The 25,995-nt window shown below is 32.2% G+C and overlaps 1 protein-coding gene across 1 annotated transcript in view; it reads left to right on the top strand.

Moving 5' to 3' along the window:
* LOC143920056 (bicaudal D-related protein homolog) overlaps positions 1-25,995 on the top strand; it is a 102,527-nt gene that overhangs the window by 49,240 nt on the left and 27,292 nt on the right. The window contains exon 2 of the mRNA XM_077442744.1: positions 25,037-25,177. Within this exon, the coding sequence (XP_077298870.1) occupies positions 25,037-25,177 (141 nt within the window). The remainder of the gene's footprint in view (positions 1-25,036; positions 25,178-25,995) is intronic.

The raw sequence follows: 25,995 nt of genomic DNA, 5'->3' as shown, positions 1-25,995 counted from the left end.
AGATAGCTTAAACTGCTGAAGGATCATGGGTTCAATCCCTGATCCGTGCGCTGTTGGCCAGACCTTGCATATATGTGACTCCGGGTCCATTGTTTCCTGTTAAAACGGTTCCAAATAAATTGGCAACCTATCCTAATTTGTCACCATTATTTAAATATAATTTCAAAATTTATAATAATAATGTTATAAATTCATATACATACATACATAAGTACTTATGTAAAAATTTGACCATATTTATTGCCTTGGGGCAAAACCCGTAATGACACAATGGTAAATATAAAATTTAAAAAAATTGTACTTTAGACGGTTTACACTTGACACGAATGGACACTTTATTTATTTTATTACAATCTTTAACGTCATCCCATATTGAGTATGTGAATAATAAAATATTAGAATAAAGAATTAGTAACGTTTTACGTGTACGTATTTTTGTGTAAATTTTATTAATGTTAACAATTTACCGACCGGATCCTCTATTGCCATTAAAAATGAACAAAGCGACGGAGACCGGTGACGCAAATTGGCGTCCACAGCCACCTGTCAAATTACTTTGTTCGACAAATGACGAATTTTTTTTTTGGTTAAGAGACGAGATATGACTTTTCTTATAGATCTATACCCAGGGAAATGAATCTGGTAATAAAAAATGTAGATTGGCTCGAGATTCGGAGATATATGTGTTTTTTAAATCAATTTCAATATTCAAAATGAATATTGGAATCTATAGTCGGGTATTTTATCTTTCATTTGTAGTACTTTTCAGCTTTCAAATATCTCTAAGTAGTCGTCCAGTTCAAATCAAAAGTCAAAAGTACGTATTTTCACTTGGGATTTTTTCCCACTGTTAACACAATTTTATATTGAGGATTTTCTATTGAAACATGTATATTGGGATAGTGTTTTGGCAAGGTTATTTTTTTTTTCGTTTTAAAAGGGTTAATTGGAAGTGTGCTGAATTTTAAATCGGTAAAATCGACATTTTTTATTACCAGATTCGTATTTACTGCGCATAAATTTATAAGAAAAGTTATATCTCTTCTCTGAACCATTTTTCGTGTCGAACAGTGTTATCTAACCGAATATATTACAATTATCAATGTTTGTATTGAAAATTTCGTGCGCGGACTTTTGACCGAACGGACATCTGGGCGAACGGACACACCGATTGAAAATTCAAGTTTAAATTTATCCAAAATTTTGCATTTTAATGACGTCGAGGTCATTTCTGAATAAATTATGTCCATTCTGCCTAGCATCCGTCGGTTTAACGTCCATCAGCCTAACGTCCATCGGCCAAGTGTCCATTCGGCCAAAAGTTCGCGCACGCGTTAGACTTAATAAAGTCAACTTATTGTTGACATCATACCAAACTTTAGCATATTCTTTGAAAATGATATGTATTAACTATCAATTACTATTTGAACATATTATATAATAAATACATATACAAAATATGTACTTATAAAAAAAAAGCAAATTTAATAATAAAACTCTTATCTGAAAACTTTCTCAAATTTACACTTCATATTTTAGCAAAACTCATTCCAAATAGAAGATTTATTATAATTTTATGACCTTTCAAATTTTTTATCATTGCTTTATAAGGATTCATTTCTCTATTTTTTTTTGTGTACAGATTTAATCATTTCAAATTAATTACATTTCACGTACAAAATTAAAAACAAACTGCATTAATTAATACGATGCGTATTTAATTTAACGATTAAAATCAATGATTTATGAGCCATTTATTTAAAACATTCGTAACTTTTCATTAATTACATTAAAACTGAGTACATACTGATTTTGATCACTTTAACGGCCGTTTTCTTTTCTTATACGAACTATATTGCTGGAAATAAATAATACAGATTTAAATCAATAACCATTTTCGTGCAGCTACAAATCATTCCATATACATATATATATATGTATATACATAATATAATCGAACATGAGAAACATTATCTCATCTTACGACACTGTTTCACTTTCGTCCGCCAGTTTCTCAACAATTCTCTTTTTATCAAAAAAAAAATACGAATAATAAAAGCACACTTTCAAGTTCGCATACTGTTTTTCCTACATTAGAGCAATTTGAATATGTCGAAATATTTCCTACACAGCGGTAGTAAGCACTAATGAAAAAAATGTTGCCTCCGCGCACGCAATTGATAAAAAAAAATACACTCACTTAAAATAGTATAGAAATATTGTAGTACTTCTAAATATAACGACCTGGCCGCATTGCGCAAAACGACAACGTACATTTAAATATCATCATTACGCCTGTTTCTACCATTGTTTTACGTACACTTGTGCAATGGCATTTCCCTCTCTGGTATGTAATCCGACGCGGATAAGATGCTCGTACGTGCGTTCGTCGGCCAGTTATTTTACACACACTTTATCATATTTTTGGAATTCTCGTCTGCAAATTCTCACAGTTGCAATGGGAGAATATCGTAAAATTAGCGTGATGCTATCTTCATGCAATGATTTTCATCATTTAGTGAGGCTAACTAGAGTGCCCGTCGTTGAAATGGCATCGCTTGCTTTTTCCACATTCTAATTATGTACTTCCCATGTTTAGATCATGTTCGATTGTTGAAAGGCAATTACAATTCAAATTTAATACCAAATCTATTCACATACATACATACATATCATAAAGATTCGAATACCTTTTGGTTGCTTAAATTTTGTAGCTCAATTTTATATATTTTATGAAATAAATCTCGTATAATCAATAATATCTAGAATTTTATGACACATCAAATCAACTGATATTTTTTTTCCGTTTTAAAGACGACTCACTTTCTACTGCCTAAGAAAGAATGAGATAGTGTGAAAAATGCAACTGTTATAACTGTTCAAAATTGCGTAGAAGGCGCGTCTGACGTCATCTCGTTGATCTGACTGTTGATTCTGATGTGATTTTTAATCATTTTATTAGTGATTAAATTCTTCTAGTGTCTTGATTATTTTATTTAAAGTAAACCCTCGTATGTTGGTTAAATATCAAAGCGGTCTGAAAAGTGGAAGTGCTTCAAAATCATATCACAAAATGTTGAACCTCATCAAACAAAGTGAAGCAAATTGTTAAAAAAAAGGCGTTTGTTGTTGGTCTCATATAGGAATCGAAATCATCATCATCGTCATCATTCACAGCCATTCGCCTTATACTGCTTCCATTCGTCTTTATTTTGAGAAACTCTCACCCATCTCATCCCACATTTTTTTCTAATTTCATCTAACCATCTCCTATTTGCACCCTTTTACATTCTCTCGGGTACCATTCGACCACTTCTTTCGTCCATACATCGTCCATCATTGCCATTTCAATTTCTTTACTCTCACCATTACATCAACCACATACTTCTAACCCACGCATTCCGTTTTCTATCTTTCCTCGTTATGCCAATCATAGAGCGTTCCATATTTCCTTGAGTACACTGGACCTTATGCATCATTCTGATATTCAATGCCCAAGTTTCGCATCCATTCGTCATCGTGTACATATGGATAAAATTTATTTAATGCCAACTTAACTGAAATGAGTTATAGAAAAGTGCTTGAAGACAAATTTTCTGAGGCATTTCTAAACAAGTTGAATGTTTTAAAAATCATTTGTTTGAACATAATTTGGGCGGTTCTTGTGACGCTCAGATAAACTTGATATTTTTTTTTTTTTTACATATATACCAGGCCTTACAGGTAAATCCTAATGCGCCTTCCTGGCCAATTACAAATACAAATGCAGCATTTTTTTATTATAAGTCGTTGAATTGCGAGACACTGAAAAAACTCGCAAATTAACGAGACATCTATGAATTGTACATAAATTTTTATTGTACATCCATCAAATTTCAAATAGTGGTGACATAGTAGGTAGGAAGGATTTTTAGCCAATTTTTTTTTTCCGGGAACCGTTTCAACAATGAAATCAGAGAAAATTGGCAAACTCTGATAGGAAACGATCAACCTGGAGTCACAAATCCAGGTCTGACCAACAGCATACTCTGAAAAATTCATTTTCATTCAGGGATTGAACCCGGCACCTTCTTGACGGTAAGCAGAAGCTTAACGTCCGAGCTATGCTGCTGGCTTTTTCAGTTTTTTTTTCAGATTAGTTTCAGATTAGTCATTAGATTTGTTTCAGATTAGTCACACCTTACTGTTTATCGTAAATGTGTATATAATACTGTAATTATACTACGATTCCAATACGTTTTTTATACTTTTTTGTAATAAAATGTAAAAAAAAAACATAATAAATTTGACTTGACTGACGGATAATGTACAGTCAATGCATTTCGCATTAATTTCATTCATAATTGAACTCGTCCGTAATAGAAAGGACCTATATAGAGTGCGTTGATCCTTGTTCTTTTGTGGTACACACAAATAATAATTGCGAACCGTTGTTGTGTAGGACGTTTGTATTTACTAACTGTCAACACTCCTTTCATACGAAAGTACCGTACTCGAGCAAACTTATTATCATCACAATCATAATAATAACGGCCTTTTTTAAATTGTTTGCGCCCGAAAATTAATTAGAAAACTCTGTAGAAGAGACTCGCAATTTCAACGTTAAATGTTATTACCCTGTTGAATGTTTGCCGAGTCGCTGAACGTCATCTGAAAAATAATTCAGCTGAACAAACATTCGATGCGTTCGCACTGTTTATTTTATTGTTGTTTTTTTTTTTTAATATATTAAACATTCCATGTAGTATTGCGTTAATTTAATTAAATCTAATTAATTTGTTTGCGCATAAAAAAAATGCAGTACACGTTTCCTTTTCAAATTAACTCGTCATATCAGTTACGGTTCGAATGCACTTCAAATACATATATGTATAATATGCAAATGTATAATGTGCGATTTGATCTAAATTGGCGATCTGTCGTGTTTCGTTTAAATATATTTAAAATTATTTTCGTTCAATTGTGTTGTCCGTCCGAAGAAAGTATTGTTTTGTTCGTCTACGAAATACGGCTATCGTTTTATCTGCGGATCTTTTGTGCAAATTAGCAGTTGAAAGTGCGTTAATTTTCCTATTGCTGTGTAAATACAATGGCGCATATTTATGCTCTGAAAATGTACTGTAAATTTCCAATAATAATCTCCCGAACAAAAACGTCGGGCGAAAGTAAAAGAAATCTGAGATAACACTCTTCAAGGATTGGATCGTTGTTATGCTTTCCAATGTATGTATGTGCGTATTTTTTAATTAAATCATTTTTGTTGATTACTTGCATTGTGATTAATTATGTGGGCATCTCGAACGAGTCTGCGGCGCAAAAAATCCTCAAATCATGGTCTAATCATTTGTTTTACGTACGCTCTTCTGACATCATTGTTACTGCGGAATTGTAGGTAGCTCTTGGTTCACTTTCACTCTGGATTGAAACGAATCGACGGTCACAAGTCAGTCGACACTTTGGCCTAATCGCTTTTGTGAATCGTAATCCACTCTATTGAGTGAGATTCTTTTATTTTTTGCATACATGTATAACGTATATTGAAATTAATTATTTATAATGCTTTTTACGGCTGTCATCAAAGCAATAAAAGAACATAATTTCATCACTTGTATTATTGATTCAGCGTGCGTTTTATTTTTATGGATATTGCAGACAGATATATTATATTATACACGAAAGAATAAAATTTAATTACTATACTTTCATTTTTATCAAAGCCCATTTATTATTTTATATACGGAAATAAAATTAGATTTTTTTATAATACAGTTTTTAAACTTCAAATTCGTCATTTTACAAATCAAAGTCGTCATTTTACAAATCAAAGTCGTCATTTTACAAATCAAATTTATCGTTTTACAAATTAAATTCGTCATTTTACAAATCAAATTTGTCGTTTTACAAATCGAATTCGTCATTTTACAAATCAAATTTGTCGTTTTACAAATCGAATTCTTCGTTTTACAAATCAAATTCGTCATTTTACAAATCAAATTCATCATGTTGCAGAATAGCATTATATTATTATATTTAAAAACAGTAAAACCATAATATTATGTTGAAATATTCCTCAATTTATATTTTAAATATCAAAGATAAATATATAGTGTAAACAAACAAAAATAATATTAAAAACAATTATAAATTACTACCCAAAATCAATTATATAGATTGAGAGACAGTTATAAACAGTGGCGGCTCGTGGATATGATAATTGGGGGTGCTATGGTAGATTAAAAATCAGTAAAAGTAAAAATCACTTATATTTTATTAAAAATAATAACAATATTGAAAAAAAGCTATTTAAAAACAAAATCCATCTGTCTATTTTTGCTATTGGCAAATTTGTCTATAACTTTTTCATTAAAATTTGTTATTTTTCTCATCATATCTTTCCCTATTGAAAGCATAGATAAATAAAGCTGTCAATCTATCTTGACTCATTATGTTTCTGAGGTAAGTTTTGATTATCCATCGCTCAGGTTCTGCAGTCATTGGAGTGGTAATCAAAATTTTTAAGAGCTTCGTTAATTCACCAAGAACATCGCATAAGTTATTAGCATGGATAAATTTTAATAATTATAATAAATTATTAAAGTTATGCATTTCTACTCTTTCGTAAAATACTTGAAATTCCGTAAGAAGCTCCTCCTTCTCAAGCATTGGATACGATTCGATGGTTTGATTAACTTCTTCAACTGGCATTCTTTGGAGATTGATTTTAACGAGACTAAGGAGTTGAAATGACAGTAGGCGGATCACGTTGCAAGAAGAATGGACAAAGTGCTAGAATGATACCCGATAGATTGTAAAAGGGTGAAAGGTTTACCGCAAGGTATATGGGTGAAATAAATTATGAAATTATGTGCGGTAAGATGGATGAGAGTTGCACAAAATTGATACCAATGGGGGCGTGTTGGAGAGGCTTCCATCCAATAGTGAATGGCGAATGGCTTTAAATGATGATGATGCTTATATAAATCATAAATACTACTAGGATATTCAACTATGTATTTAACCAACAGCATAGATCAATGGTTAGCATATAATGCTATCAATTGTGTGGTCACGGGTTCTATCGCTGGCTTTGTTGCTGTACAGACCTTGGATATGTGACTCTAAGGTCAATCGTTTCCTTTCATAGTTTGCCAATTTATCTGATTTCATCAGATACGTTTCCAACAAATTGTCAATCGTGTCCTATTTCTAATATTTTTAAAATTTATTGATATTTAAAATGCTGCAAATTTTTCCATATATGTCTCTAAGATGATTGTTAGTCGATCTTTGTAATTGGCCTTGAATACTTGTGTACAATTTTCGAGCATAGATGTCGTGTAAAATAAAAAATGGGTGTATATGTAGTTCTGCAAATAAGATCCAACTCTTCCGAAACATCCTCAAACTATTCACTTTAAAATCTTGAGAATCCGTTTATTCATCACGAAGCTTTAATGAATATCTGTAATTTATGTACATATATGTATACATTTGTGTAATTTTTATTTTATTTCATAGAACATGAACACTCGCTTTTACAGATCGCTCCAAAGCGACGATTGCACTTATATAGTTACAATACAATCAATATATTAAGCATTTTATAAAATGCGAATTCATACAAACATCCACTGTGACATCTATGGAGATTTTTTTTTGCACCATTTTATAATCAAATTGGCGAACTTCAGATTAGCAAGAGAGATAGGAAAGGAGATGCCAATTTTACAGAAACCGTTTCAATGAAATTGGCAAACTATGATAAGAAACGATCGATCTAAAGTCACAAACCAAGGTCTGGCCAGCAGCAGGACTCTAGTGGGACTCGAGCCCGTGACCACTCTGCTTGAAAGCAAAATTTGCTAATCAGTAGTCCACGCCGCTGTTAATTGAATATTCGATTGAGATATCAAATTTTGTTCCGATTGCATATGCAAGTGTGCGAATTTTCCGACAATTTTCCTCACGAAGTCATTGAACATGCGATTCAAAGATCATTTTCACACGTTTTTGGTCTTCTCAAATGTCAAATCGCTCACTTGTTGAATTAACGGCTATTTAATTTCCTTTGTTGTGCATATATAGCTCGATTATAATCGTTATTTTTTCATTCATTAGAATGTTTGTATGCAGCAACACGAGACATGACGAATTCTCACAATTTCCCCCATTATATTATTATTATATTTATAAACACGCGATTACGCATGTAATTATATTAATTTTTCAAGATTTTTTCGCGTTAAAGATTTAATTCGTACGTACATATTTGCTATTCGTTGAACTTAACCTACTATACGTACTTATCGACCGAGTTGAACAGGTTTTGCGGTCGGTTTTTTTTTAATAAATAATTAAACGCTCGACTCGCAGGTTACTAGTTCACTGTTAGAGAAAATCTTTTAAGCTCATTTACGATGCGTTTATAAACAGCATTCTGGACGTAATCTTCAACGACATGTGTGATCTTTGTGCAACGACAATATTCACTTTTACTTTTGCAAAAGTCGGCGTATAAATAAATTAAATCGCTAAGGAATGCCCGGTGAAAGAACGAGCCGAAAGAAAAGTCGTATTATGTATTTATTTATTTATTTAAGTGCTCGTGTATGTAATACATATTTTATATTTAGAAATTAACGTTTTCGATGTAACCTTTTTTTCATAGTAATTTCTCTATTGTGTTATATACTTGTTAGTTTTGAATTTGAATTTGAATATATTGTAATAATTATTCAATTTTTTAGTTAAGGTAAAAAAAGGTGAAAGGTTCCGCATAATTGTATTATATTTTTTTTTTATGTTCTTACATATATATTATATGTATGTACATAATGTACATATCTCTTTTTGCAAACAAACAGTCGTTCATACGTATTATTGTACGCTAATGACTTAACACAAGATTTTTCATGTAACAAAGTTTATCAGATCAAATATGTATATGCAATACAAATTTGTAATATTTTTATTATATACATACATATGTCTGTAAATTTAACAAGGAAAAATTGTGTTATTGATATTATATTTAAACATAATTATCCGTATTCCATTTCAATTTTGTCTATGCATATTTTGTATATGTACTTGTCTCAATTGGGGTACCTAGATGTTTTTAGGCCCGTATTTATTTGGTCAATAGCTTCGTTTGATTTGGTCAGTAAATAGATGATCAATAAGTTATATTTTTGGACACTGATTGCTTGGACTGTTTGTCAAAAAATACTTTAAACAATAAGCGATTTGCTGATCGTTAATTTTAATTTACATATATACATAGTACACTTTTATGTATTACTTAATTTTCGTAAAAGTTGCTTAAAAACTTACCATTTAAATAGTGACCTTTTTCTTATCAATTTCAATACAATTTCTGAAAATGTGAGGTCAATATTTTTAAATAAAATATGTACACCTTCAAATTATTCAGCCAGGAGTATACTGCGTTGATGCTTACCACCGAGAGGTTCCCGGGTTTAAGCCCTGGGCTGACGTCGATTGAAAATAATTTATTCGGAAGCATTTTGTGTATTCTGGATATTTGTGACTCCAAATTGATCGTTTCCTATCAGAGTTTCCCAATTTATATGATTTAATTGTTGAAATGATTCCTCATCAAATTAGCAAAACCATGCTACCCACTATGTCACCACTATTTGAATATGATTTAAAAATTAATAATCGATAAATATATGTATGTACAAGTTTAATACTATGGGTATAACTCAGTGTTAACCCGTAATGGCATCATCGAAAAAAATATATATACATACATGTATATATAAATATTTGACAATTTTACTAGAAATTTGCCAACCTTTCCTAAGCTATCATTGATATATTTTATAATCTGATTACTATAGATATTTACACTGACTATTTATTTAGAAAAAAGAAACCTAAGATTTAGGACAAAGTTCTATGTGTACATACATACATAAAAGTTTCATTAAAAATGACATATAGTTAGTAGCGTAGTAGGTTCTAAATCATATTTATTAAATATAAATAATCAATTTGTATATGTATTTATCATGCTTTAATTTGATATTTTACTCTAAGATTAGATTTGATCCGACGACGAAAATATACATTCATGTACATATTTATCTTTATTTTACATAGATATATACCAGGAAGGCTTGACAGGAAGACCCCAATGAAGTGCCTTCCTGGACAATTAATTACAAACAATGCAGTATTTTATTATTACTTAAATCACTGTATTTCCAGAAGTTGAAGAACACGAAATTACAATTAATTAATTAATTAATTACATAATTAATCCATTGAGACGTCTATGGATTTTAGATTTGTACATAATTTTACAAATTGTACATACAATAAATACAGAAGATTTATGACAACAGGAAAGATGATGTTTTGCCAATTTTGAGGAACTGTTTCAACAATGATCAGATAAAATTGGCAAACTCTGATAAGAAACGATCGATTTGGAGTCACAAATACCCCCAAATCTAACCAGCAGTATAGCGGATCGAACCCACTGATCACTTGGTGCTAAATGTACACGCCACCATTAAGCCACACTGCTGGCCGTGGTTGTTTAAATGGTTGTTTTAAGGCTAATCGAGGATAGGTCACAGTGAGTTTAAGGTCAATCTACATAGATTTTAAGATATTAAAATTGTAGTTAAATTTGATACTCTCTATTTATGTACATATGTACAAGCTGGTTGTAGTAGTATTCTTCTATTTTTTTTAAAATAATCGTGTACTTTTTTATGAATAGTATGGAGTTCAGGTTAACGTACGAGTAAAAGTTAACCCGTCCATGCCGTGAGAGAGTTAAACTGATCGATCATTGACCATATGCTCTCAAACCATCACACATCGATTTCGATGCACTTTCTTCGCCGTTGAACCCGTCTCGACGATCTCATCGGTATCTATCAGAAAAGAACCAGATCGCCGTAAAAATAGAACGAATCCGAGAAGAAAGCATATACAATTCCGAGCTATTTTACACCAGTTATCGAATTTAAAGAAAAAAACAACAACGATCTATTGATTCATTCGCCGTGAGAGAATTTCCAAACAGATCTGTCCAACAGTGCCTAATGTGATTATTATATTTTTTGCTGACAAAATCGTGTAATCAATTATTTATTAGACCACGTAGACTACTTTCCGTTCACGGTAGTAAGCTGGCAAAATTTCCATATGGAAAAACCGCTTTTTGTGCGGATTTAATCGGATAATGATAGCACACTCGAGTGTATGTCATTATTATGACATTGGAATTATTGCATTGTAGCGTTCGTTGACATTCAATATGTGTTTATTTTGCAAACATTTTTGACAGTTGAAAATCGTCTGAAAATTATTTCACGATTACACTTTTTCAATACGGAACTTTCCTTTATGAAATTTACTTAATAATGATACATATTATTATAATGCCATTTGAAGACGACTTGGATATATACAAAGCAAATAAATTAAATTTTTTTTTAGCCATTACTATTATACTTATGTGTTGAAAATGAAAGTTAATCGTATAGCCGAAAAGGTGTACAAAATTAAAACGTTAACGACATGTGTTGAAGAAAGTGAAAATTAGTGCAATTTCTATCTCACACTACCCGGAACATTCCAAGCATACATACATACATACGTATATGTATATTTCGTATCAAATTGTCCCTGAAAATGGCAAACACTGCTTTATCTCATGTAACCATCTTGCTCAGCAGAGGTAGACAGTGAAATAAGAACGACGGTTTACAGTTAGTAGATAGGTAGATTAAAACGCGATTTAGTTGCTCCGACAGAGGTACACGGTTCCCATAGTAAAGATGTGATACAATGATGTATTGCGCGTTTTATCCCTTTAATTGTAACCACTTTGTTCCCACCGAAATGAAAAAAAAAGCCACTTTTGTGCTCACGCGTTTTTTACGTTCCTTATGAATTATATAAACCGTTAAAAAATAATTACGGTTACCGGTGTGTACTACTTAGAACGATACCGATGATGATAATATGGGTGTTTGGAGTTTGAGACGATTCCTATTCTACGGATTTTAAATTTTCAGTATGACTTGTGGAGAGTGCTCCGAGCCATTTACATATACGAGTGGTGATTTTTCTATCTGGCTTGAGTGCTTTGGGCAATCTACAGTCATTATTTGACCGAACTTTTACATACGAAATGTATGTTTTGAAGTTTAAAAAGCCTTTACCGATCATTGCCGGAATGTTCGAAAAACTATGCAACGTTATAATAATTTTTTGATGGAATTTAAAAAATCTACCAAAAGATGTATCAAAAGTTTGTTTATTTTAATAGTTAATTCTTAATGAAACTAATTTATATTAGTATTTTTTTTTGTTACTATGAATCTAAGTATGTATATCTTTTTCGTATGTCGTTTAATGAAAATAAACATTACATCTAATACTGTCGTGCGCTGACTTTTGGCCGAATGGATACTTGACCGACGGACATTAGACTGAAGGACGCTTGGCCAAACAGACACTAGCCCGACAGGACGTTTGGCCGAACCGAAAATAGGCTGATGGAATTTTGGCCGAACCAACATTAGGCCGGATGGACATTAGGCTGGACGGACACTAGGCGACACAGATATTAGGCCACACAGACATTAGGCCGATGGAAGTTTGGCTGAACGGAAATTCAACCTATCGTGTATCGAAATTACTCAAAACTCACTGAAAACAGACAAATTATTCAGAAATTACCTCGACCTCATTAAAATTTATTTATTTATTACAATTAAGCTATAGTGGCATTACAGATATACTCCAGGGCGTCGCTATAGCTAGCAATATTCATGAAAAAATCAATTAAAATATACAAAAATACAAATGAAATATAATGTAAACAAAAATAAAGCATGAAAATATGTAATGTCAAGTAAAGAACAAAAATATAATGAAATATGAACGAATATGTAAATGTAATAACACATTTACGATCTCAAATTAAGCAATTCCTCAACCAGATCAGTATATTTCAGATTGAATAAATCCAAGTTAACAAAAATCTGCCTGAAGAAGTTGTTGTCCCGAGCAACAGGCGACGAAACCAAAAAGTGATATTTTTTAATAAATTTAAAGAATTAAAAATTTCGTTCACCCAACTTTCTGTCGGCCTAATGTCCGTTCGGCTAAATGTCCGTTCGGCTAAATGTCCATATATCAATTATGTAAATTTCATTTAAAAATCCTGTACTTTGAAAATTTGTTACATTTTAGTTACCTTGACTTTTAGACAAAGAAAAGCTTTCAGTTATAAAAAACGTGTCAATTTATTTCATTCATCCTAAGAATTTACCCCAACTACCTTAATTGAAATATTGAACGGTTCAGTATTGAGGAGTTTAACTCCTCTATAATACATATGTACATATGTAAGTATACGTGTGTAATCTCATCTCCACTGCTTATCTCAAAGCGTATTAAATATTAAACCTACAAACATACATAACTACCGTTTACAAAAACCAATTCTGAAAATTTGTTATGAGCTCTTCTTTTTTTTTTTTTTGTACACAATTGCACTTTTTGTTCTCGAATAACACGATGTCAACATAATAGCAATAGATCTATTGTATTTGTCGGTCAAATGACACATTGGAATTTCAGCAGTCGACCTAGAATTCTACGACCAAATAAATATAATGGTATACAAATTAATGACACTCGCCCATTTGTACAAATGCCGGTAATTATACATAATTAAACCGTTAATTACAATAATGTAAAAAAAATATGCATTTGAATTACCTCACTAACGAGTACGACTACGCACCGAGCATTGATCAATCACAATACTAATTATATCATATTTGAATCATTTTTTATTTTGTTTCCAAACAAGATATCTAAATTTAGTACAGTTATTGTTTGATAATTATATACTAATCAAATATGACTCAACGTTTAACCGCTGTATCCTCCCGATCTGTATTATTATAGAAAGGCGACTGTTACGGCAGTCTCACCTTGTTCATTGTATTTGTATAGCATTTTTGTTTGGAATTATAGTGATTTTCGTGTCGTGAGCTGACTTTTTTTTTTCGTCGACTTTTTGCCATTTGAACCGAAGAAAACGGATCGGTCGTCGGGCACGCTCTGAAAACCCCTCAGCCGACTCTGGCCATATAATAAATTCTGATACAGATCTGTGGTCGACTATTGCAAACCCAGCAAACGTTACGTATCGCCATCGGAATCATCTAGTTTGATGATTCGGTTTGTTGACCCCAATTTCGCAGTTACCTTTACTACCTTTCTAACTTTGTGCTGTTCTTTTGAACTTTATCGATTGCTTTGAACTATTCTCGTTAGTTATTACTTCACTATATACTGAATAACGCTGCTAACTTTAACACGTTAAAAACCACTCATTCATGAAAAGTATTGCACAACAAAGCCGCATGAAAATGAAATCCATTCTTATTTCATTTTCGGAAATGCGTACGTGCGCACATATTGTACGCCTCATTTATTGTGATAATTTCAGATAATTGTACACTAAGTTCAAGGCTAGGATCCTGAAAAATATTTTATATTTTATATTAAATTACAGTGTCGTGCACTGGAGCTATTGCATACCAGTAGAGAGGTCGTGAGTTCAAGTCCCGGCCAAATACGCTGCTTGCGGGATTTTTCGGTTATTAAAACACAGATCGACAGAGTTTTTCGATTTTTCTAAAAAAATTGCTTAATTGTTGTGCCGGATTAAATAAACCCTCTCAGTATCCTCTCACTCGGTTTCACGTAAATTCGAATTTCTAAACTCGGTTTTTATAATTTATAAACTCAGTTTTTCCTAAAATCTGTTGAATCTTATAAAATGCTACTTACATAATGTATTTCTCGCAATGTTTTGCGTATCAAAAAACTTGTTTATTGTCCATAGATGTCTCTATTGTATTGAATGTGCTGTTATTTTTGAAAAATTTCCGTTTATGAATATAAAGGAAATTTTTCTTCAAAAGTTTAAGGCCAAAGGATAATTCTATATTTAAAAATTATGTACACATACGTGGAAAGGAAATTTTCATTCATAATTTAAAAGTACTGCGATTTGCTCAAGCTTTTGTTATCATTAAATTCTGATTTTATCGTATCATATCTGTAATTATTTCATATTTTTTACAACATTTTTATAATATTCTGATATATAATTTCACAAAACAGCCTGATTCATTTTTCTTACACGAATAAAGTATGTATTTCATTTAATGTCTACAGTGTTTACGAAACATTTTTTTTTTTTATATGCTTTTTACTATTACTAAATTATGTTCACAATACATCTTATATCTATTTTAATATCTACTGTTCTACTGATCATTTTCTATTTTACAATTTTATTAGTTATGTGAATGTACAGCATAATAGGAAAAATAGCTCAAAAACCTATTTACGAAACATTTCAAAGTTCAAAATATAATGCAATAATATAAAATAATGGACGCTTTACCTTTATTACGGTCTTCCTATTACAGTAACCTTTCACAAAAAAGGGTATAGCATTATTTTATAATTCATTAATTTTAATGTAAAGCTCAGCCCTTGCAAGGACCATTTTCTGTAATACTTCGCGATATCGCTACAGTCCTTGATGTCTACATATGTACATAGTTATCATGAATGAAATTATCTCATATCCTCTGTAACTAGGACTAGGACTTATTACCTCAAACAAGGCAATTCTCTTCATAATTTTGAAGATACATTCAGTAAAGCAGACACATCTTATACATAAATGTGCATATATTTTGTTGGATATAATCCGAGTCTCAATGTTTATTTACCTTCACTTAAAAACAAACAAAAGTTTAAGGCCAAATGATTTTATCTTAATGATTTATTTACAGTTCACTTCGGTTCGTTCATGAAGATACTAACTAGTTTGCTATAGTTTTAAGTGCTAACAGTCAAAATCTATCTTCGAACTGACTCACCAAATGTCGCATGAATCTTTTAGCTGTTAAAACGTTTATGATGTCAAAACGCCCAGTTGCCATAATTCCTGTTTTTGCTTACATTAAAAAGATTGCAACTCGGAGTAAGTATACATATGTATATGTATATGTACATATGTATATACATAGAGATGGGACAAACGATTGAGAATATTTAAACTTATGTCTAATAGTTTGTGGTTGAACAAACTATGTAGTTCGTTTGCCGTTTGTTATTTTGTGTACACTTAAACTGGCTAGATTGGTTAATCTATGAATAAACTAGTATGTTCACGAACGAATGAAATTTACACTTGGATTATAACATATATGTATGTATATATGTACATAATCCTTAAATAGTAACAGTACATGATTTAAGTATGAATTTTCCACTTCATTATTTTTGTTCAAAAATCATATTATATTTAGTATATACCTATGTATATTACTGTTGAAGTGTATCTTCCAGTTGTAATATACATATTTGGCTAATTGGAACATATTCCATCTGACCTGGTACCAACTATCGTTATAGAAGTGTATTTTCAGTTGTAATATATTTTGACTAGTTGGAATATATTCCGTCTAACCAACGTAAGTTGATTCATATGGCGAATTACATTCCAACTGGTGAAAATATATACATCGGAAAATACAGTTCAATTATATGTTGGTACCAGATTAGATGGAGAGGCTAAGTTTTCGTAAAAATGTCATTCGACAAGTAAATTGAGTTGGAATGTCACGTTTTAAACACATTCTTATTATCTTCATTCGGTACCCATTACCTTTATTCATAATACCTAACAAATATTACCGCATTAATTAATTATAAAGCATTTGCAAAAACATCAGAGGTGTCAAAACTCAACTGTTATATTACAACTGGCGCACATTGTTGAAAGTGTATTTACGCTTGTAGAAATATAATTTACTAGTTGAATTGTATTCGAATATGAATGACCTAATACTCCAGTTGGTATATACATACATATTACAACTGAAAATACATTTCGACTGTAACATATACATATCTATGTACATATTCCACCCCTATTTTTTTATAGCTTAATTGATGATTGTTTTGTAATTCGATCATGAAAGCCGCACCAGCCTGTATAAGAGCTTCTCTAGTGATTAATTGAGTCCGTAGAATGTTTCATCAAAAAATGAGCCAACCGTGCATTATTCATTAGCGGAAGTTAGCACTCGTAAATTACCATTACAGTGTCAGTTAGTTGCATCAAATTCTCCGTTTCTCAATCGATTCATCAAAATTTTGTGTTGAATTTTTAATTTTCATTCACTCCGATCGGTCTGTTAACTCTTTCCGGACCACCGACCGGCGATACAATTTCGTAGACGTTCACGTTATTTATTTAAGATGTGCAAAAATTAATCGCTCGTAATGCGTAGTGGACACGCAAAGTCCACTGCACATATGCAGGGCGATAAAATAATAATGGCAAACGAGCGTGAAGGTACACCCATCACACACATAAACATTTTGCGGTTTCTCTCCGAGTCTTTAAACTCGTACAGATGTTTAGAAATCGGATCCGATAAAGTAAACTGTACGAGAAAAACTCTCCAATGCACTCGCTTGTCTACTGTGTTTGGTTTATTGGTGTAGTAAAAACGATGATTAAACCGACGCCAGTTCAGCGCGATGATCTCATTATCTAATAGCGAAATTTCATTTTTTTTTTTCGATAATTGATGATTTCAGATGTTGCAAAATGAGTAGGATACGTAGAGTGGTGCGTTTTGAAACTGGTAATTTTTGCATTTTTTGCATGTCCTTCTGGTTGTGACTCACTAAGTACAATGGATACGACCGCAAAAGGTTAAATGGACATGTGACGCATTTGTTGAAAGTCAGATTAGCATTGAGATCATCGTTGCGAATGATCGAATGTTTTGCGAAAGGTGTGCGCTTTTGTAAATGAGCAAATCTCGTCTTGACCTCTATCTTAGTCGACAGTTATCGTTTTGGAATGAATGTACATATATATGAATGATGTGTTTTATGTCAGCTTGTTTTTTTTTTAGTATTTTTTATGTATATTTATAAATAGAAAACTTTAAATGGTAATTTTCCAAAGAAAAAAAAATCAAAATGAAGGGATTTTTCCATAATTTTCAAAAAAATATAAAAATTTTAATTAGTGCTATTATATTTTGACGTATGACAAATATGGTAATTGACCCTGGTGGGTATAGTTTAATTGGCAATTTAAAACATATACATACATAAATATTGTACATAGTATAATAAATTAATTGAAAAATATACATATGAAGATCGTGAATCATTTTAATTACATTTTTATTTAAATGTATTATAAAATATTTTTCCTTGAGTCATAGATAGTTAAATTTTAATAAGAATCCTCACGACGTCTATTAAAAAAATATAAATCATCTTCAATTGTTTTTTTCTTCATGCTTCATCGACCGTACTTTATTTTACAAAATGTAATGAAATTTTAACAATTTGAATCATTCAATATTACCTCTCCAATTTTAACCCCATGGTTGCATTTTAATATCTATATCTATAACATAAATGTCTCACTAATTCTCTTATAAATGTATAGTATTTGTACTATGCTTATATTTCTGGTCACAATAAAATTTAAGCTGAATTTTCAACTGTTTAAAATTATCAAATTTAAGTGAGGTTGAGATGATTTCTGAATAATGTATTTGTTTTCAGTGATTTTTGAGTAATTGTGATAAGCAATCGACCAAATATCCATTCGCCCTAACGTCCACCAGCCTAATGTCCGTTCGGTCAATAGTCTGCGCACGAATTTTTCAATACAAATATTGAATTTTGTAATATATTCGGTTAGATAATTTGACACGTGACTGTGGACGCCAGTTTGCGTCATCGGTCGCCGTCGCTTTGTTTATTTTTAATAGCAATAGAGGATACGGGCGGTAAATTGTTATAAATATCAATTAAATTTATACAAAAATACGTACACGAAAGACGTTACTCATTATTTATTCTATCATTTTATTATTCACATATTCAATATGGGATGACACTTAAGATTCTAATAAAATAAATCCAAACCTAAAAATGTCGTCATTACGTGCTACATATGTTTATAGGGCAACCACTTTTAACCCTGAGCCCACACATTAGAGATCAATACCACATTTTCATACATAGAATACACCAAACTAGTTTTCAAGCATCCACCAGAACGACATGCATATAAGGCAGTACAACATCAACTGGTAAACCCTTAGCACAAAACCGGCCTACATACATACATAGAATTTTCAACATCATCACTGGAAAAACACACCATTTCACATAAGCGCACTTTAAACAAACACACGTGCTACAGAACAACAACAAGAGAAGATATGTGTGCACCAGATGTTGGTCGAATGAATAAGTAGTCAAAGTAACGGCCAGAGTGACACGAGAATAAATATATATAAAATGGAAAAAAGTGGAACGAATGTTGCCACTTTTCCGCACACGAGCGTCACATTCAATTTTGTAACACCGAACCCTGCATAAGTGTATAAATATGCCTGATTCGGTCTGATTATTCATGACTTTTGACACTGGCCAGCACACATCCAAGATGGACGTCGCGCTCTGGTTGGTAAACGATGAGTTTTGCATTGCACTTTCGCGCCAAAACTAGCCAGCTGTCACTTGGTCTCGTTCTAATGGACAGAATTACTCGTCCGTGGGGCCTTTTTCAATTTTAGACCCCCCCTAATTGGAGATGATGGTGTTGCGTTTTTCCAGTTGTCTGTTTTTAGCCCCCTCTTATTCTGTTCTGTTTACTGTTGACCGTTGCGCAATGATTGCTAATCGAACTGTTCGAATGATCGTCTACTATTACGCTTTGTCTTAACTGTCGATTTGCTCTACGTTTTTACTTTCCCTTCGTTGATTTTGAACGGCTTCGACTATTCCCTTTCCGTTTCCGCTTAAATATTTAGCGATTTGCTTTTTTGGGTGGTTCTTATGACGGCGATATAAATATTCGTTGATTGTAATAGGGACGCTTTTTTGGTAGTATTTGTTGATTTACTGTCTACAAATTGAAATCGGCATCTATGCTATAGCTACATAATTGCGACTACTGGGCCGGTTTTAGGCAATGCAGTAATAGGGATTTGTAATCATATCAAAAATTGACCTCCTTACATTGTTTTTCATTTAAAAATAGAGATAGAAGACCCACACATTACTCTGACACTTCCATTTGATATCTCTATTATTTTTTTCTAATCAAATTGGAGTACTGTGTATTGCTTCCACTCGTCTGCTCCTAAAAAACTTCTCAACTCCATCTCTGAACCACTCTGCTTCTGGAATATCAAAAAAATATGTACATAAATCTCTATTATTTATTTCTAATAGATTTGAGTACTATGTAATGCCTCCACCCATCTACTCCTAAATAACTACTCTGCTCCTACTCTGAACCACTCTGCTTCTGGTATACCAACAAACACATACAGTAACTTTAATGGCTATATTTAGAACTTCTTTCCATATTTTTAAATATTCATTAAGATATGATGCTGCATAACATACGAAATATGAACCCATGATAAATTAAAGTTTCTACAGCTAACACTCCTAAGCCCCTAATTATTGGTATTTGTCCTTTATTGCAATTCCATAGAACGTACCCTAGCTAAATTTATTTAGCCATTAGTATAGTGGTTGCTTTAATTCTAAGCATCGAGAGGTTTCCGGGTTCAAACCCTGGATTGACCTCGATTGAAAAGAATTCATTCGGAAGTATTTGTGCAGTGCTGCTTGTCAGACTTTGATATTTGTGAGTCCAAGTTGATCGTTTTCTATCAGAGTTTGCCAATTTATCGGATTTCATTGTTGAAACGGTTACTCACCAAATTAACAAAATCATCCTGCTTGTCACCACTATTTGAATATGATTTCAAATTTATAATCTATAAATTTGATAAGTTTAATACCATATATGTCACTCAGGGGCAACCTGTAATGACATCATGGGAAAAATATAAATTTATTAAATTTTTTTTTTTTTATTGTTATTATTATTCTTCTACATTCAAACTTTAATTAAAGGTATTAAAAACTTATTGATTAATTTTAGTGTCAATTTAACTCAGAACGATTGCACAATACATCTATACATATATTAAAATAAACATTAAAATTGCTATTATTACCATCTAAAACAACGGTGTTATTCAATTTTCACACTCAAACACCATTTAATTGTTTTGTTCTAAATTATTCTACTGAAGTCTTCCATTTATTATAAAATTTGGTTCTGTATGATTTATATGCAACAGTCAACACCATTTTTCATACAAAAATAATATTCCATTTAATATTCATAAAAAAGTACAGACATGTAATGCAACAAGCAACCAACGGAGTACTTTCAGGTATTATATTATAATTAATCTTAACGATTCAATCACTTTGTAAGCTAGCTCTATATTGAAACATATGTTTAACATAAACACATAACAATGTAATTTGAAAATTAACGACCGATTATTTCATATAATAAAAAAACCTTGTACTTATCTCTCTCTCTTTTTGATGTTGCATCAAAACTCACTGTGTAGAAAGTCGATTTCGATTAAATCATACATTTAAACATCTATTCTTGAATTTACAGTCATCTTTACATGAAATTGTTCATGCGTTTGCATCTTATTATATTATTCACACTTCCCACACGCCAATTACCCACTTCTTTTACACGATTCTTTCCACCAAATGTAGGTCTCGTACGATCGACCTGCCCACATTGCATTTCAATGCAATCATTGCAATTTTTAGTCCCCTTCAACTTGTGATCTCGTTCGTTCGATGCTAATTAATCAAGAGGTATGCACATTGTACACGTGTATACACAAACATGCATTATACAATATAAATATTATCATGTTTATTGGGTCGGTCGCAAACGAATCTGGAACGATTGTTGCTTACACACTGGATGCGCGTGCACGCACCAAACGAGAACAATACACGAAGTTAACAACAAATGCACCAACTTGATTGATGCAATTTTTCGAAAATGCAGTTTGATCGTTCGAAAAAAAACTTTCCATCGATTCGAATGATCGCTCAATTGAAAATTACCCGTTTGTTCTCCTCTCTTTTTTCTGTAGGTAATAACGCTTCAATGTTATCTAACTATTCTTTATCCAATAGTACTTTCGCTCGTGTTCTTATGTTGTTTTTATTGCCACGTATATAAGATTATCATCATAAAATGTTTTCAATACTAAAAACTGTATGATGGCATTCTTTTGTATTGATGTCCGCTATAAAGCCCAACAACACACAGATGCAACGAGTACATACAAACACGTCAGTTTACTCAGCTTTTCCTTATTATCATTGACTCTTGTCAAAAATTGAAAAAAACTGCTGATAAGTTTTCACATTTTTGTTTGAAAAGTTTGTTTATTATAAGGAGACTTCTTTACTTGCTCATATTGATTGCACTCGACTCGTAAAGTGTTCGAATGTTGACTTAACTGTGTTGTTTCAGGTTTTATATCCTTAGGATACTTTTTTATATACTTACATACGTACATATAAATATTGACGCTTTTGTGGCCTTCTGTATGTACATATACATGCGGCAACATGTATCAATATCATTATGACGTAGAAAGAGATTTTTCGCATGTGTACAATAACTAAATAGAAACAGGTTTTTCCTATGTTAACCTTTCCTGTCGTTGCATTTTTCATGGGCCGTAAACACATGCGCTGTGTTTTTAACACTGTGATGGATAGCGAGTGACCAGGAATTATATTTTATTTTATTTCTGCAAATATGCTGAATGCAGGGTCTTCATATTTTATGTATTCTTTATCAAAACCTCTATGATTCGAATTATGTCATAACAAAATAAAAACATTGATCAATATCAACAGAAATAATTATTTTCGCGGGAAACCCCTCGTACACGTGCCTTACATATGTGAAAGAGAAGGGGTATTCAATACGCGGCGCGCTCTACGGTCGGTGTGAGAATGATATCCGCCTTGGAATGACGGCTCTGCTTCAGCCGCTATATTTTTCATTTCTTGCACTTATTTTATATAATTCGACGTTTAATATATGTTAAAAAGGTTTTTTGTTGCTAGTTGCAATAATTAACAGCGCAGGTTTTGCATTGTTTTAAGTTAAAAAACAATTTTTAGCGGATACTTGGTTTTCAGCACATTGGCTAGCGGATTCAAAGGCCGTCAACGTAGCGTTCGAAGACAACTATGTATAAAGAAGCTGAATTCATTTTTTTTTATTTAATTGATTGAAAGGTTTAGGAGTTCAATTTACTTTTACCGCTACTTTGCGAAAAATACTAGGACCTCCCATAGATATTCGGGCGGTCCATAATGAGTTAAGAAAACATTCATCAATACATTTAAATATATACATATGTACATATAATATATTTGAATCACTTTCTGAAAAAATTCTCAAAACATATTACATTATTACATATTACATAGCAAGACGCACAGAATTTCACACGTCTTCAAATATTTTCATCAAAATCGTGTGTTTTATTAATAAATGACATAACTCGACGTAACAGTTAAATATTTGAGGAATTTCAGACATCCGATTTATGAATATCTGATCTCTTTTATGGGACATTTTTGAGCGGCCAGCCGTGAAATTTTTTATACCGAAATTGTCCATGATTAAAAGTTGAACAATCGCAGTTTATATCATCAATTTTTACAGCTATTTTGCGGTTAAAGCGATAAATTTTTATGTAAAATTGAAAGAATTTTCAACGATAAATCTCAGATGTAACAAACACTTTGCACAAATTATGCATTATGAAATTCAGATAGGAGAATTCAAACTAGCACACGAATCAAGATCAGAAAAAGATACGAAAATAATTATATATAATATTTATTTACTTAACAACAATACATTACATTACATTACAATAATAGCATTTTTTCTCATAATATGAATTTAATCAAAAATATTAATATATGAAATCTGTGAAACAATATATCACATGTGGGTCTACGTGACGAGCCGGAATTTAATCTTTCGCCTTAAGATCTCCCTTTTTCCCTTTCTCCCTTTTTCCCTTTTTTTTGATCTTTCGACTTAAGATCTTTTGATTTTCGATCTTTGCCTTCCGATATTTGCGTTTTCGGTAATTTAACATTCCGGCTCGTCACGGAGACCGATCACATGTATATGTGATATATTGTTCAATTGCTTAGTCATCTTGATAAAGATATATTAAAAAATCAATGTAAATACATATGTATTGAAATAATAGTTATAAATAGTGCGTAAATGCCTTCTATACTCACACTCTTACATTCAATTGAATTGATACAACATTTAAGTAATTGTATCTGACCATTCTGGGTATTGAACCGTGAACGTTTTACTTCACCATAGGTTGCCCTACCCACTCAGATAAATTGAATTCAAATTTAAACTATCAATTCTGAACCGTGTGAGTGTGGAAAAGCAGCATCCTGAAATATGCAACGGTACTTCTGCGTAACGACGTACATACGTGAAGGTATTATGTGCAAAGTTGCATTATCTAGATCTGGTTAACACTTTACTTGCATTTATTTCTACATAGCCGGTCATGCTTAGGAATACCTTACCTAAGCAGAAAAATAACTCGGTAAAAACATTCAAATTAATCAACGTCATTGGTGTTTGTTTTGCGATCGATGCATCTATCGAGATAAGTCCAACTTAGGTAATCTAATGCCTACTCGTATCTGCTGGTGAAACTTTCTTTATTATGGCGGAAAAATGTTATCGAGATGCTATTATTTTATTATGGCGGAAAACGTTTGAATTTGAATCGGAATATAACGGTCTAGTTAAGCCACAAACGCAGCAATGTCGCACGTTGTTGCTCCACAGTGTGTATCTGCCACGCTTCTTGAACGCTAATTCTAGAGATGTTGTTGTACCGTTTGCTGTGCGCTTTTATCTTAAAATTTATATCACTCTGTGTGTAGTCAATTTGTTTAAATTGCTCCATTGTTTGTGTTGCAGGCGCTGGAACAAGAGAAGCACTTGCTCAGAAGACGGTTGCAAACCACTGAAGAAGAGAATGAAGTTCGCCTTTTGGAATTGCAGACGGATGTTAGAGACCTCACCGCCAAATTAGATCAACGGGAAAACAATGTTAAACAGGTATGGTTAATGATTGATTTTTTTCGTCTACATTGTATTATAACTTGTAAGTATATGTACTAAAATCCTGATCAGATCAGAGGTTACGGGGGTACCTTTTAGATACGTAAATTGGAATCAATTCAAATGTGATTACCAATTAGATGACGATTAAAATAACTGCTGAAAATGCACTCAAAACTTACATTTTGTGTCATGTGGAAAATTGAATGCGATTTTATATATGTATTGCCTCGTAATTGGGTCTAGTAATACAAATTTGGCATTTCTTCCCTTATAAAGATTCAATTTTGCTCCTTTACATTTATGTTTTCGTTAGAAGATAATGGGAAACTATTAATATGTCAATAAAAAGTATCACATTTATGTATGTATGTTCATTTGATACTGTTGCGTAGGGGTGGGTGGAGGATCCAAGTAAAAGGCCAACAGTCGTTTCACAGCATTTATTGATGATTAAGGAGTTACACGTATTGTCAGTGTTCAGTCCAGAATGACATGATATCGCCTACGTACCGCCTTATAAAGGGTAGATCTCTCAGGAGGCCTAATCTGTTTACCTGTTGTATAGTCACGTATTCGGATATGTATTTCCACGACATTGGGTCTCCCCGTACCGATTCTGAGAAATAACTAATAACGGTCATTGTTTAGCCTAAATGCACTTAGAGTCCAGATATAATCCTGGAAGTAAGTGCAAGCACTTACATAGTTAATCCGATAACAGATAACCCTTGAACGATCACATAGTCTCTGGGATTCTATTCGCTTAATCCGCGGCGTACGTAACAATACTACTTGGTGATGATATGATCTTT

Source organism: Arctopsyche grandis, chromosome 12, assembly GCF_051622035.1.
Source record: "Arctopsyche grandis isolate Sample6627 chromosome 12, ASM5162203v2, whole genome shotgun sequence".
In the NCBI taxonomy this organism is placed as follows: domain Eukaryota; kingdom Metazoa; phylum Arthropoda; class Insecta; order Trichoptera; family Hydropsychidae; genus Arctopsyche; species Arctopsyche grandis.
This window is presented reverse-complemented; position numbering and strand designations above follow the sequence as displayed.